Genomic DNA, 16,041 nt, shown 5'->3' with positions numbered 1-16,041 from the left:
AGTAAACCTGGGAAGGAGGAACTGACATCTCCCTTTCCCAGACAAGGATCCTGACCCTTGGCCTGGAGCCATCCCACCCACTCGGCATTCCCCACACCATCACTTTCACTTGAAATTCAAACAAATCACCCACCGGCTTTGGTGGCTCTCCCACAGCTGCCTCAGGCCCTGCTCGGCCAAGCCTTCCAGGACAAAGAGGTGGATCTTGCCGTCCAGCAGGTGGAAGCCCGTGAGCACGTCCAGGTGCTGTTGCTCCTGGATCTTCACCCGCATCTTGAAGGCTGACAGGATCTGCTGGATGTCCCTGATGGGGTAGGTGTCCAAGTCGAAGGCCTTGGCATTGATCCTGGTGATGTCCTGCAGCAGGCTGTGCAGGAGGAAGAGCTTTCTGAAGTGGAACACGAAGATGATGCGACCAAACTGGGTGCCCCTTGGGTCCAGATCAGGGGGACCGGCCCTCAGTGGCACCGTGATGTCCACTCGCAGCTTGAGCAAGGTGTTGGCTTCAAGGTAGTGGCCTATGGGCATTGGGCGATGGTGGAGGCTATCTTTGGGGACCGCAAGCCCCATAGCCTTCCTAGTCCTGTTTTCCCAGCTGTCCTGTGTGGGCTTGAGCTCACAGCCATGGACAGGGACAACCAGGTTCAAGTATTTGTGACCAAGAAGGAGGTCAGCAAAACTGACCCGGGAAATCCCATAAGGGTCCCATGTCTTGTTCTGGGCCTCAAAGGGGTTGGTCTCAGTTTCTTGGGAAGAGATGAGGCTCTGGAGGTTGAGGTATGGATCCAGACGGTCCTCCCCAAACAGCATGGGCTTCCGAGAATACTCCTCTGCCTTGCGGTCCCTGTCATGAACTTCCACCACCATGGGGGGACCCTCCAGGTACTCCCTCAGGTCGCTGGGGTTCATTGCCCCAAGGAAGATGACATTGATGTCCTGGAAGTTAATGTGGGTTCCATGGGGCTTGCCCTCAGTCTTGTGAACAGGAGTCTTATAGAACTGGTACTTGCAGTAAACAGGGACGCACAGCCTCTAGGAGAGAGCAAGGCCGCAGCAAGTCAGCCAGCTGCAGCGGCTGTCACCCTGCCTCTGGGAAAGGGAGGTGCCCAGCATGGAGAGCCCAAACCCCAGGGCCACACTCACCAACTGCAACCCTTGGAGCCCAACTTTACTCAACCACGCAACATCCACTAGTCGGCCTACAGTGCAAGGTCATCCCCAGCACTTCATGACATCGTGCACCAGAGAGCACCGAGCTGGTGGCTGGCACAAAACAGGGCTCAGTAAGCATCGGTCACTGTCTCTCCCGCCACCCCCAAATGGTCACCGCCACAAGGACAGGTCATGTATCCTTTTTTGGATCTGTATTTCAAGGCTGGGCACAGAAAAGGTGGAGAAGTAATTTTTAGAAAAGGGATTCCTACTTCCCAGACATACAGTTGGAGGGCTGCCACGAGAAGATGCCTCCAGGAGGTCTGGGCGGAGGGGGAACAGAGAGAGAAAGGAACAGTCAGGATGTGCTAAGGGAGAAGACAGGGAAATTTGCATGTTTCAACTGTGGTGCTAAATTTTATAAACACAAGCTGAGCTGACGCAGGTCTGTCAGAATTCACCCTCCCAGTGAACCGCTTATTTTACACTGAAGCTGTAATATATATGTGTATACATATATATATTATATATATAAAATATTATATATATAACATATCATATATATATATAGTTGTTGTTGTTGTTTTTGTTGTTGTTGCAGCTTGGCCAGGGCCAGGTTTGAACCTGCCACGGGGCCGGCGCCCTAACCACTGAGCCAAAGGCACCGCCCTGTAAATACATTTTAAAGCTGAGAATTTATTTTAAAATAATTCTGGACTGGCAATAAAATAATCCTGGACTCCGAGGTACCTGGAAGAAGCTACAAAATGTCTCTGGGGATATTCACTTTCAAAGAATTCCCACCAAGAAAGTTCCACTGAATGTGAGATCACAGTCAAAATCACAAAACACCTAAGCAAAATGCCACTACATACTCTTAAAATCAGATGCTACCAGGTATAAGAAATGAGAACGATCAGATAGATCAAATAAGTATATCTGATAGGTTTAAGGAAATTGTATCATCAAGATTAAATATACTACATTTCTATTTACTAGCAATGAATAGTTTAAAATTACAGTTTTTTTTAAATTTTTTGTTGTTGTTGTTGGGGATTCATTGCGGGTACAAGACACCAGGTTATACTGATTGCATTTGTTAGGTAAAGTCCCTCTAAAATGACAGTTTTAAAACCGCCATTTACTGTAGTGTAAAAAGCACAAAATAGGAAGACATTAAATGAAAGCTGACCTCTGTACAATGCTGCAGAGAAAAACTACAGATCTAAATAGAGACACCATTTTTATGGTCAGGAAAATGCACAATTGATCTAAACTTACCAGGTAAAATAATACTTCTTTTAAAGGAAGACATAGGAGTCATAAACTTGAGGGAAACAAAGATTTGATAGGGCAAAGCCCATGAGAATAGAAAAGCTGATAAACTGGACTTCATCAAAGACACTTTAGAAAACTAAAGTCAAGCCCCAGACTGGCAGAACTTACTTCCTCTCTTTCTATATTCTAAGTATATGTTCTGAACATCCGTGTCCCCCAAATTCATATGCTGAAACCTAGTCCTCAATATGCTGGCATTAGAAGGGGGGTTCTGGTAGGAGCTCAGTCCTGAGGACCACCTCATGAGTGTGATGAGTGCTCTTCTAAAGCTGGAGACCCCAGAGAACCAGCTCACCCTCTGCCGTGTGAGGACACAACCAGAAGGTGCCCCCGTGAAGAGCGGGTCCTCGCCAGACCCTGAGTCCGCGGGCGCCTTGGTCTGAGGCGTCCCAGCCTCCAGGACTGTGAGCAATAAACGTCTGTCGCTTATAAGCCGTTCATTTTATGGTATTTTGGTTAAAGCAGCAAGAATGAACCAAAATAATAGCTAACGAAAGACCCATATCCAGAATATTTTTAAAAACCTACAAATTTATAATAATAAAAAAATAGTAAGAGAGCTTGCAAATGTGGTCACATGGAGTAAACACAACCCACTCTGTCTCTCTCGTGCAGCTAAAAACCTGGACAGCATGAAGGCAAAAGTGGAAACCTAAGAAACACATGTATATGTAAAAAAATAATAAATAAATAAATAAATAAAACCTAGACGGCACTCATGGGCTCAAAAAGTAACAGGTAGTGAGCCGACTGGAGCAGCAGACCAAACTTGAAGTAATCTACACAGCAACAAATTTCCTGGGTTCTGTGCTCCTCCCTGCGTCCCCAAGGAAGCCCGGATGGACAGACGGAGCCCCAAGAGAAGCCTTCTCTTTCTGGTCTGAGGCGTGTAAGACAGGCCTGCCCTAAGGAAAGTTTAGGTTTGAAAGCTGCAGTCTGGTAACAGCAGCAGCAGCAGGTAGGCAAACACCTAGAAATCTCCCAGGGGAATTCTCTCCTCCCGTGTGATCCACAGAGCGGGAGGCAAAGCCCCACGGTTGTTCCCTCTCGGCAACTTCCTACCCCCCCGTCCTCAGGGGCAGACCCAGTTACAGCCCAGCAGGAACACTAAAGCTATACCTTTCTAGCCAGGAGACCAGCAAGGGAGACCCTCTCATGAGCTGCGGAATGTGGGAGAGATTATGGAAAAAAAGATCTTTCTTTAAAAAGGTCTACAAACGACAATACCAGCTCATTTCATTTGTGCCCCTCAGCCTCGTGTAAGGAAAGAAGCTTTCTGGGTCTGGTGTTTCCTATTTTAGCAGACTGTTCATGATTGATTCCATTGGTTTCATAGAAATAGGCTTATTCTGATTATCTATTTTTTCCTGGGTGAAGAAATTGGTCCATTTCCTGGCTTATCAAATTTGTAGGCACAGAGTTGTTCATAATATTCCCTTATTATTCCTTAAATGTGCATGGGATCAGTGGTGCTGACTTCTCCTTGCTGATGTTAGTAATTTGTGTCTTCCTTCTTTTATTTCCTAGTCCAGCTAGAACTTTGTTGATTTTATTGAATTTTCTTTTCTTTTCTTTTTTTTTTGAGACAGAGTCTCACTATGTCGTCCTCAGTAGAGTGCTGTAGCATCACAGCTCACAGCAACCTCAAAGTCTTGGGCTTAAGCGATTCTCTTGCCTCAGCCTCCCATGTAGCTGGGATTACAGGCGCCCACCCTAATGCCTGGCTGTTTTTTGGTTGTAGTTGTTGTTTTTTTTTGAGACAGAGTCTCACTATGTTGCCCTCAGTAGAGTGCTGTAGTGTCACAGCTCATAGCAATCTCAAACTCTCGGGCTTAAGCAAGTCTCTTGCCTCAGCCTCCCTAGTAACTGGGACTATAGGCACCTGCCACAATGCCTGGCTATTTTTTAGTTACAGTTGTCATTGTTTTTCGGCAGGCCCGGGCCGGGCTTGAACCCGCCACCTTTGGTGTATGTGGTTGGTGCCCTTACTCACTGAGCTACGGGTGCTGAGCCTGTAGTTGTCATTTTTGTTTAGCAGGCCTGGGCCAGTTTGAACCCACCAGCCCCAGTGTATGTGGCTGGCACCTTACCCACTGAGCTTCAGGTGCCAAGTCAATTTTATTGAACTTTCAAAGAACCATTCTGTTTTTCAATTTCATTGATATCTGCTCTAATTTTTATTTCTTTTCTCCTGCTTGCTTTGGATTTAATTTGCTTTTCTTTTTCTGGTTTCCTAAGGTGAAAGCTTATATTGATTTTTTTTCTTTTTTTTGAGACAGAGTCTCCCTTTGTCACCCTCAGGAGAGCGCCGTGACGTCGTAGCCCAGAGCAACCTCAAACTTTTGGGATCAAGTGATTCTCTTGACTCAGCCTCCCCAGTAGCTGGGACTACAGGTGCCCACCACAACACCTGGCTATTTTATATGATTTCATTTTTCTCCTCTTTTAGCATAATAATTATATTTCTTTTTAAATGTTTTTAAATAATCACCCTTGCATTTGCAAAATACATTTACAACTAATCCAAGTCCACGTTCAAATAACACTATACTGCTTTGAGGGTAGTCCAAGTACCTTATAATAACAAAATAATTCAAATTCCTCCTTCCCATCCCTTGTACCACTTATATATGCTACAATCATCAAATATATTATTATTATTATATTAGAATGAATTGATTGTTATTTGCTAGATTAACATTGAGAAAAATAGTTATAGAAAAACAGTTCCCTTTCCTTCTCTAATGCCCTTTCTTTAGGTGCCTCCTGTGTAGGTCTGACCTACAACATTTTTCTTGCCTCTAAAGAACTTTTAACATTTTTTGCAAAGCAAGAGTACTGGCAACAAATTGCTTAAGTTTCATTTCTCTAAGAAAGTCTTTATTTCTCTTTTACTTTTGAAAAATAATTTCACAAGATTCAGAATTCTAGGTTTGGGTTTCTTTCTTTCTTTTAGACAGCCATGGAAGCTGGAAATGTTTTTGTTTTTCCTCTCAATACTTCAAGTATTTAGGGGCAGCGCCTACAGTTCAAAGGAGTAGGGCACTGGCCCCATATACTGGAGGCGGCGAGTTCAAACCCAGCCCCAGCCAAAAACTGCAAAAAAAAAAAAGAAAACTTCAAGTATTTCACTCCATTCTCACATGGTTTCTTCTCATCTGAGAAGTCAGATGTAATTCTTTTTTTTTAATTTCAAAATATTAAGGGGTTACAAATGTTTTGGGTTATGTGGATCACTTTTTTTTTTTTTGAGACAGAGCCTCAAGCTGTCAGCTCACAGCAACCTCCAACTCCTGGGCTCAAGCGATTCTCCTGCCTCCGCCTCCCAAGTAGCTGGGACTACAGGCACCCGCCACAATGCCCGGCTATTTTTTGGTTGCAGCCGTCATTGTTGTTTGGCGGGCCCAGGCTGGATTTGAACCTGCCAGCTCAGGTGTATGTGGCTGGCGCCTTAGCCGCTTGAGCCACAGGCGCCAAGCCTCACAGGGTTTAAAGTTTTAAGAATCTTTAAACCCACCTATAACCTGTAAACTCCCCTTTGAGATGTCTCACCTTTTCGGGCCAAATCAACGTATGCCTTCCATGTATTGACTTACGACTTTTTTACTGTCTCCTGAAATATATAAAACTAAACTGTAACCCTACCACAGCGCATCCACTTGCTTAAGGCTCCTTGTGTGTGGTTCTGGGTCATGGTCCTCAAATTTGACTCAAAATAAACCTCTTTAAATTACTTTACAGAGTATGCCTTCGTTTTTCATTGACATTTTAAGTACTAGTGTCTGGGCTCTCCCTCAGATCAATTAAATCTGTTAAAGCATTTGACAACATTCGATACTTTTCCATGATAAAAAATATTCAATGATGGTAGGACGAGAAAGTAACTTCCTTAACATGATAAAGACTATATATGAAAAAAACATAGCAAGCATCACACTCAACAAAGAAAGCTTTTCTTCTAAGATCAGATATAAGGATGCCCACTTTGGCCAGTTATGTTCAACGTGGTATTGGAAGTTCAGATCACAGGCAGGAAAAAGAAATTAAAGGCATCCAAATAGGAAAGGAAGAAGTAAAATGATCTCTACTAGCAGATGAATGACATAATCTCATATGTAGAAAACCCTTTCTCTCCTCTCTCTCTCTCTCTCTCTCTCTCTCTTTCTCTCTTAGTTGGAACTAATAAAGAAATCCAGCAAAGCTACAAGATACAAAGCACACTAAAAATCAGTTATAGCATATTTCTATATATAACCAAGAAATGATCCAAAAAGAAAATTAAGAAAACATTTCATTTACAAAAGCATGAAAAAGAATAAAATATTTAGAAATAAATCCAACAAAGAGGTAAAAGACATATACCCTGGAAACTACAAAACACTGCTGGGAGACAATAAAGACGATCCACACAAAAGAAAGACGGCCGTGTTCATGGGTTAGAAGACTGGATATTGTTAGGATGCCGATGCTACCAAAGCAACCCGCAGATTCCGTGCAACCATCATCGAATCCCCAAGTTTTTTTTGTTTTTGTTTTTTCTTTCAGAAATAGAAAACACATCCTAAAGCTCACAGGGAAAACTGAAGGGTCCCCAAATATCCAAAACTTGAGAAAGAAGAACAACCTGGAGGACTCACAACTCCCAATTTCAGAACTTCTCACAAAGCTACAATAATTAAAACGACATGGTACTGACATAAGAACAGACAGACCAACCAGTGGAATGTAGTTGGAGCCCCTCAAAAAACCCTCAGAACTGACTTTCAGCAGGAGTGACAAGACTGTTCAATGGAGAAAGGACAAAAGGACAATCTTTTTGAAAAATGGTGCTGGGGGCCTCTTTGCCCACTTGCCCTGGCAGTGGAGGCCCACTCACTGTCTATCGCGAATGTATCCTGCTTTGTAAACTTTCTTACTCTGTAAGCCTATCTTTCTCTTCCTCACTAAACTTTGTTCCATGCTTGCCTTAAAAAAAAGAAAATGCCAGGAAAACTGTATATCCACAAGGAAAAGAATAAAGTTGATCCCTATTTCACATTATATACAAAAATTAATTCAAAATGAATTAAGGCCTAAAGTTAAAAGCTAAAACTATAAAACTTGTAGAAGAAAACATAGGAAGAAATTTTCGAGACATTGTATGTGGCAATGGTGTCATAACATCAGAAGCATGGGCATCAAAAGGAAAAAAGCACAGATAAAGAGAACTTCATCAAAATTAAAAAATCTTGTGCATCAAAAGACATCAGAAAGAGAGTAAAAAGACACACAGAATGGGAGAAAATATTTACAACACATATATTTGGTAATCGTTTAACATCCAGAATATATAAAGAACTCCTACAACCCAACAACAAAGAAACAAACAGCCTAATTCAAAAGTAGGGCCAGGCGCTAGTATTCTGGGAGGATGAGGTGGGAGCTCAAGAGTTCGAGACTAGCCTAAGCAAAGCAATACCCAAATTCTACTAAAAATAGAAAAAAATTAGCTGGGCACTGTGGTGCGACCAGCCTGAGCAATAGTGAGACCCCATAGCACAAAGTGGGTGACTTACAACAACAGAAATTTATATCTCACAGTTATGAAGGCTAGAAGTCAGAAGCAGGCTGTTGGAAGGACCATACTCTCTCTAAAGGTGCTAGGGAAGAATCCACCCTTGCTTCTTCCCGCATCTGGTAGCCCCAAAAGTTCCTCTGATTGTGGCAACGTTACTCATACGGCATTCTCCCTATGTCACTTTACATCAGCTTTCCTCTGTACCTGTCTGTCTCTGTGTCCAGATTTCCCATTTTCATAAGGACACCTGTCATATTGGATTAGGATCAACCCTACTGACCTCATTTTAACTTGACTACCTCTGTAAAGACCTTCTTTCTGAATAAGTCACATTCTGAGGTACAAGGAGTTAGGAGTATGGGAGAGATCTTTGTGGTGATGGATTATTTCTACATCGTGAGGGCTATGATAGTTACATAATCTACACATGGGATACTTATAAAATGGCCTAGAACTATACAAACATGTTGGATCAATATCAGTTCTTGATTTTGAAATTGTGCTATGGTTATGAAACACATAACAACTGAAGAAAGTGGGTGAAGGATACACGGGACCTCTCTGTACTATCCTTGCAACTCCTTGTAAATCTATGTTTCAAAATAAAAGCATAATATACATACATGTATATGGATATACTCACATTAAAACATATAAATATGCATTTTCAGAAGACAAAAAGAAGATTCTACAAACTTTGAGAGACATAAAAAACATGCCACATACAAAGGTTCCAGAAAGAACCTAGGGCAGTGCCTGTGGCTCAAGGGGCAGGGCGCCGGCCCCATATGCTGGAGGTGGTGGGTTCAAACCCAGCCCCAGCCAAAACCTGCAACAACAACAAAAAAAAAAAAAAGAAAGAAAGAAAGAAAGGAAAAGAAAAAAAGAAAAAAACTAAAAGATAATGGAACAATGCCTTCAAAAGTTTGAAAGAAAATATTTTTAACCTAGAATTCTATACCCAGCCAAACTATCAATCAAGAATAAAGATATTTTCAAACATATGAGATCTCAAAGACAAATTAGCCAGATGAGGTGGCATGTGCCTGTAGTCCCAGCTGCTTAGGAGGCTGAGGTGGGAAGATCGTTTGGTCCCCAGGAGTTTGAGGTTGTAGTAACTGTGATTAAGCCACTGCACTCCAGCCTGGGTGACAAAGCAAGACTAGATAGACAGATAGATAGACAAATTCATTAAACAAAATATTTCAAAAACAAATCTTCCATTGACCTTTTCTCAAGTAGCTACTGGAGGATATGCTCCATCAAAATAAGAGAGCAAAAGAAGAGGAAAACAGAGAGTCCAGGAGACAGGGATCCAACCAAGAGAGGGAAGAGGGACTCCCAGGATGAACAGCAGTGCTGATCCTGTCTGGGTCACGATGAGTAAGCACCCTGCTGGGCGCTGGTGCTGTAACAGGGAAGCCCAGGAGCTCCTAAAAAGGGGCCTTGCATTTGAAGAGTACCTGTGCTTGAACTTCCAGCAACCTAATCTCTTTCACGTCTCTCTATGGGATCCTAAATTGCAAAATGCAGATGGTAATCACATTTCTTACATGGAGCCATTGGGTGGTCTAGAGACGGCACATGATGGGCATATGGGTGGGAAGAGGAGAAACTCTGAACTTGGTTCACCCAGCGCATTCTTACCTGGAGCTCCTGAATGGGCACAGGCTGGGACGGAAGGCAGGAGGCACAGTTGATCCTTATTATCAGGGGGTTTAAGTCCCGCCTCTGCTCCTCAGTCATGATAGGGACATCTGTCTTTAAAGTCAAAAGGCAATCTAAAATGTTGGCAGACTTCTCACTGCCACGACTCACAACAAGTTGCTCACCTGGGAGGAAACACGGCATTAGACCTTCATTTGTCACAGCCCCAAGAAGAGCACAGAGGGATCACGCTGTCAGAGAGCAGCCCATGATAAAACCACAGCTGAAACTGGGACATTGAAAAAAAAAGGGGAGAGAAAGAGAATTGAGGAACTCCCATAGGCCGCGCAACATGTGCCAGTCCATCAAACAGGAGTCCTAAAAGAACTGAATTTTACAATTTAATCTTGATGACCATCTTTTAAGAATACAAGCATTTTCTGAATCACCTAGGGTACAACAAGACAATCTGATTCAATTGGTCTGTGGTGTGGCCATATGCAGCAATGTGAATGTAAACCAATAAAATTAAATAAAATTTAAAAAAAATTCCTTCTCCACTGTAACTACATCACAAATGTTTGGTAGCCCTGTGTGGCTGTGGGCTCCTGCACAGGACAACAGAGGTCCTCACCATCACTGCAGGAAGTGCTAGGGACAGGGATGCTCCAGGCAACTCTTTTAGAACAGAACACTGTCAAGGACAGATAACGCCAGTGTGCACACTTGGTGCCTAGTGGAGTTGCTTTAACTGCAGTGGTCTGATGAGAAAAGCACGGCTGGCACATCTGAGTCAAATACAAGCGTGCACACCTTTCATTGGGATGGTTTTGCAATGGGGCAGCAAGAGAAAAGGGTGGGTGAACTGAGCCACTGAAAGGCGTGCAGGTAACTGTGAGAATGCCTTTCCGATAAAGAGGGTTAACTGGGGTAGTTAAAAAAAAAAAAAAAGTTAAGTTTTGGAGGTGAGATTGACCTGGGTTTGAATCTCAGATCTGACTCTTCATCATGTGATGGAGTCTCTGGGGCACTCAACTTTCTCATCTGCAACATAGAAATAGAGACCCCCTTTCTAAGGGTGAAGAGGATTAAGAGAGATTATTTACGTGAAGGTCCCAGGGACCCTGCCTAGCACCTAGTACAAGTTGGAGGCCAGGTGTGCACAGAGGCCATGTGTGTCTCTCTGGGGAACAGCCCTCACAGCTTCTCAGGATTCTCTGCAATATAGATGGTTCATGAAAGCTACAAGTAATTATGATCTGTGTTCCTTGTGATTTATGTTCTGTAACTTTGTAAGCCTTTTCATAAAAAAGATTGCCCAAGGTAGAAGAAATCCCCTGTATTAAAAAAAAGTGCTCAAATCATCAGAGTCAGGGAGATGTCCACTCTGACCCCAGGGCAGCGTCCTCAGCCTCCACCCTGGAGACGTTTGGGGGCACATCATTCTTCACTGAGGACACCCTCTTGCACATTGTGGGATGCTCAGCAGCACCACTAGATGCCAGTAGCACCATACTTTCAGTAGTGATGCCCAAAAGTGCCTCCACACACTGCCAAGCGTCCCCAGGGGGACATAACTTCTGTGAGTTGAGAACCCCTGTTCCAGAGTAAGTGAAACCACAAGAGGAAATGTCTGTGCTCCTACAACAGCCAGTCCTGACATGCATTAATGTCATTTAATCCTTTGAACAATCTTGCGTGGTTACTGTCATGTCCACGTTACAGATGGGGAGGTTGAGGCCCAGAGATGTTATATAATCAGCTGAAGCCTCTTGGCTAGGAAGTTGTAGAGTCAGTATCCAAACCCGTTCTGCTTGGCTAAGTGGGGTGAGGCCCCTTTGCTATGCAATGCTGTCTCCTTTCTTTGGTTTCTTTTTTCCTTCTTTCTTCGTCCTTCCTTCCTTTCTTTTTTCTTTTTTTTTTTTTTTTGAGACAGGGTCTTACTCTGTCACCCTGGCAGTGGCATCATCATAGCTCATGGCAAGCTCAAACTCCTATTCCCAAGCCATCCTCCTGCCTCACCCTCCTGAGCAGCTGGGACTATGGATGTATCACCAGTCTTGGCTAATTTTTGTGTTATTTGCAGGGATGGGGTCTCACTCTTACTCAGGCTGGTCTTGAACTCCCAACCTCAGGTAATCCTCCTGCCTTAGCCCCTAAGAGTGCTAGGATTACAGGCATGAGCCACCACACTCAGCCTATCTCCTTTTAAAATAAGAGTTCATTCCTGGGCGGCGCCTGTGGCTCAAAGGAGTAGGGCAACGGCCTCATATGCCCGAGGTGGTGGGTTCAAACCCAGCCCCGGGCAAAAACTACAAAAAAAAAAAAGTGTGAAAAGGAGTTCAGGAGTTCCAGACCAGCCTGAGTAAGAGAGAAAGATCCCGATAGAAAAACTGTGGGCAGCGCCTGAGGCTCAGTGTGTAGAGCGCTGGCCCCATATACCGAGGGTGGTGGGTTCGAACCTGGCCCCAGCCAAGCTGCAACAAAAAATAGCTGGGCGTTGTGGCGGGCACCTGTAGTCCCAGCTACTCGGGAGGCTGAGGCAAGAGAATCACCTAAGCCCAGGAGTTGGAGGTTGCTGTGAGCTGTGACGTCACGATACTCTACCTAGGGCGATAAAGTGAGACTCTGTCTCTCAAAAAAAAAAATAATAATAAATAATAATAAAATATAAATAAATAAATAAAAGAGTTCACTCCCAAACACAGAATCTTACTAGAGTTACTAGATAACCAATATTTACTACTAATGTAAAATCTATGACCCAGTTTGAAGTTGAATATGATTATAACCATAAATAATTACGCTGTTTTAGGGATAATCTTATGCTATTATTTTATGGCAAAACAGATATAATTGGCCTCCTGACCCAAGGCCATTCTGTTTATGACCATAAACTATGTCACCAATATAAGGGAGTAGGTTTATCTTTCTATGTCCCTTGAAGACCCAATCGAATGTCCCATAGAAGCAGCTGGCACCTCCACACCAGCCGCCTTGCTGAGCCCTCTTGCATACAAGGTCTCATGCTAAGCGGCTTATGCACATTATCTCCCGTGATTCTTAACACAGCACTCAAAGGTAGGAATGGTCACCCTCATTTTACAGATGAGGACATTGAAACACAGGAAACAGGTAGCCTTCCAGTAAGTGGTTCTATTCAAAGTCTGTTTGTCACCAAAGCCCTTGCATGTTAACTGCCACATTGCACAGCCATGCCAGTCTCTACTGAGCGGGGAAGCCTGGACACGTCCTGCCTTCACCCTGCTAGAAACAGCCATGCCAGGCAGGCAAAGACAATCTGAGCTTTTCCTTCCTCTCACAGAATAATTAGAAAACAGGTCCAAAGTGGGGTGGGTCACAAGGAGCTCTCCCACTGGAAGGTCACGGATTCCTCCTTGAGATTCAAGGATGAAGGAAGCATCTACCAAATCCTGCTACTCAAAGCCATAGCTATACTGGGGGCCTGATCCTCCTGGACGTCACAGGATAAGAACCTCTGAAAGTTTACTCACTGGCACAATTACTTCTCAAGAAAAGATTCTGATGCTAAACTAAAGCAATCAGAAAGGGCCTAACTTTGAGTGAAGGCTGAATTTTCAAAAATTCATTTACAAGTGCAAACCCAGACTGAGCAAGACTGAGACCCCCATGTCTACAAAAAATAGAGAAATTAGCCAGATGGCACACACCTGTAGTTCCAGCTACTCGGGTGGCTGAGTCAGGAGGATCACTTGAGCCCAAGAGTGCAAACTAAAATGTTAACAGTATTTCCTCAAAATGTATAGACATCAAGCCAAAAGCTTGTGAAGATGATGACTATGGAAGTAGACAGGAAGCTCATACTGAAGGAGCTTTGTCCTCCAACCTACGCCCCATCTCAGAAAAACCCAATGCCTACACCTCTGAAGAACAACCAGGAGAGGGCGCTCATTCCACCTGATGATCAAAAGAAGGAACCTGCTTTAAAAAGAAAAAAAACAATCGTTCATAGTATCCTTTTTTAAAAACAAAGTCACATAATTTTACCAAAATATATTGAGCTTTCTGCCATCAAAACACATATATAATAAATATCTATTATTTACCGAAATGTAGAAAACCTAATTTATAAATTATGATCAATCTTTTACAGCAAAAGAATCAAATCCCTGTTCTGCCACTAACCTGTGTGGCCTTAGGTGAGTTATTTAACCTCTCCTAGTTAACAGTGAAAGACTCCACCAATTTAGCAGCACAGGGTCACTGAGAGGATCAACGTTTTTCCTGAGAAGTGTAACCCAAGTGAGGTGCCTGGCATCTACAGAGGCTCCGTGAAAATTGGTTCCTTTTCCTTCTTCCCTTTTTGAGATATTTTTGTAAAAATATGCAGGGAAAATGTTAATTAAAAGCATCATCTTATTTAGCAAACAAAATTATGACATTTAATATTCTCATGGATTTCCCTGGACTCTAGAATCAAATAGACCTGAGTTCAAATCCAGACTTCACACTTCCTAGCCTTGTGATCTTAGGCAATGTAATTAACCTCTCTGGGCCTCCACTTCCCCTCTCGGCAGAGGAGAGATTAATGGCAGAACCCTCCCTTTCCTGAGGTGGCTGTGAGGATGACATGAGGTGGCCACAGCGATGCTCAGCCATTGTGAGCGTCCCATTTATGAACATTCTAGCCACACGTGGCCAGACGCGCAGAAGGCGTTGGGTGCAGGTTAAGCTACCAGCCAGGAGTGGAATCAGCGACAGCTGGAGGAAGAAGGTGCACTGCTTCCAGTGGCCTGACAGTCTGGGGTCGCCTTCCTCTTCTGCTCGATGTTTCCTACTTCTCTTGTGGGTTTTCTTTTTTCCCTCTGAATCTCTCCTTTTAACTGTGAAATCAAGAAAGGGGAATAGTGTTAAGAGGAGAGTTGCTATATGTGAATGCATATAGGCTGTGGAGATTCAGGAAGGTTCCAGAACCTCCTACAAGGTACAGGCTGTTCCTTATGCTACTGCCTCTTCTCAGCAACCAGAAGAGGAAACTAAATACAGACAGACCTGTTTTGGAGTATAGGCAGGAGTAGGGGAGGAGGAGGAGGGCATTCTCACCCCCCACGGCTGCTACTTGAGAACATGGACAGAGAGGACTAGATCCCTGTCCACAAACACAAAGACACTACAACATGCTCAAGCTTCTCCTCCAAGCCAGCTCTGAACCTCAGTGCAGGGTTGAGGTCTGGGCTTTGGAATTGAAACACCAAAGTTCCAGAACCAGCTCTACCCCTTCTAAAGAATGACCTGGTGAAAATCGGGCATGGTGGTGCACACCTGTAGTTCCAGTTACTCAAGAGGCTAAGGAGGGAGGACTGAGTAAGCCCAGAATTCAATGCCAGCCTGGGCAACATGGTGAGACTCTATATTTTTTAAAAAAAGAAAAAGAAGAAAACCATTCTGACCCTCAGTTACCCCATCTCTGCATCTCTTGAGTGGAGGCAACAGCATCTGCTTTCGGGGTGTTGAAAAGGGGAAATGACCAAAGCTACATAACACACACAAATCTATGGTCACTCAGACCTCAGGCCCTGTACAAAATGAATTCCACACCAAAGGTAGAAAGAAAAAACTTCAAAAGCATCAGAACAATACTAAGTTGCCCCCCTAGTCTCGACTACACGTGTGTAGCCACCACGCTGGCTGAGGATTTCTTAAACATTACCAAAAGTACAAACTAGAAAGGAAAAGTTAAATAACTGATGTATAAATAAGACACCACAAATCAAGTCATAGGACATAGTACAGACCCTCATCTGTGAGAGTTACAATACACATAACTGACAAGGCATTCCTGATTACCCAGGAAATGGAGAAATAAAGCCTGTGGATCAATAAGACAAACTTTTAAAATCAGCAGAAAACCAAACAAATATGAAGAGGCAGGTCATACAGGGTGTGTCATGCTGCATAGTCTCAGGTTATAAAATTAACATTCAAAATCAGTAGCATTCCTATACACCAACCAAGACCAAGCTGAAAACCAAATCAAACCCCCAATCCCATTTATAATAACTGCCATAAAAAATAAAATAAATACCTAGAAATAAATTTAAGCAAGGAGGTGAAAGACCTCTACAAGAAGCACTAAAATTACTGATGAAAGAAATCATAGATGACACAAACAAATGGAAAAATATCCCATGCTCAAGGGTTGCAAGAATCAGTATTGTTTAAATGACATAGCGCCCAAAGCAATCCACAGATTCAATGCAATTCCTATCAAAATACCAACATAATGTTTCACAGAATTAGAAAAATACAATTCTAAGCCAAATGCAGTGACTCCTGCCTATAATCCCAGCACTATGGGAGGCTGA

The 16,041-nt window shown here is 43.3% G+C and overlaps 1 protein-coding gene across 6 annotated transcripts in view; it reads right to left on the bottom strand.

The window, feature by feature from the left end:
- Nucleotides 1-16,041, bottom strand: part of CFAP92 (cilia and flagella associated protein 92 (putative)) — a 63,426-nt gene that overhangs the window by 36,345 nt on the left and 11,040 nt on the right. For all 6 annotated transcript variants that reach the window (XM_053598874.1, XM_053598877.1, XM_053598876.1 and 3 more), the window contains 3 exons: nucleotides 14,413-14,559; nucleotides 9,695-9,879; nucleotides 134-1,032 (listed from right to left, as the gene is read on the bottom strand). In XM_053598874.1, coding sequence (XP_053454849.1) covers nucleotides 134-1,032; nucleotides 9,695-9,879; nucleotides 14,413-14,559 — 1,231 coding nt within the window. The remainder of the gene's footprint in view (nucleotides 1-133; nucleotides 1,033-9,694; nucleotides 9,880-14,412; nucleotides 14,560-16,041) is intronic.

The sequence above is a fragment of the Nycticebus coucang genome, chromosome 8 (assembly GCF_027406575.1).
Source record: "Nycticebus coucang isolate mNycCou1 chromosome 8, mNycCou1.pri, whole genome shotgun sequence".
Taxonomy (NCBI): domain Eukaryota; kingdom Metazoa; phylum Chordata; class Mammalia; order Primates; family Lorisidae; genus Nycticebus; species Nycticebus coucang.
This window is presented reverse-complemented; position numbering and strand designations above follow the sequence as displayed.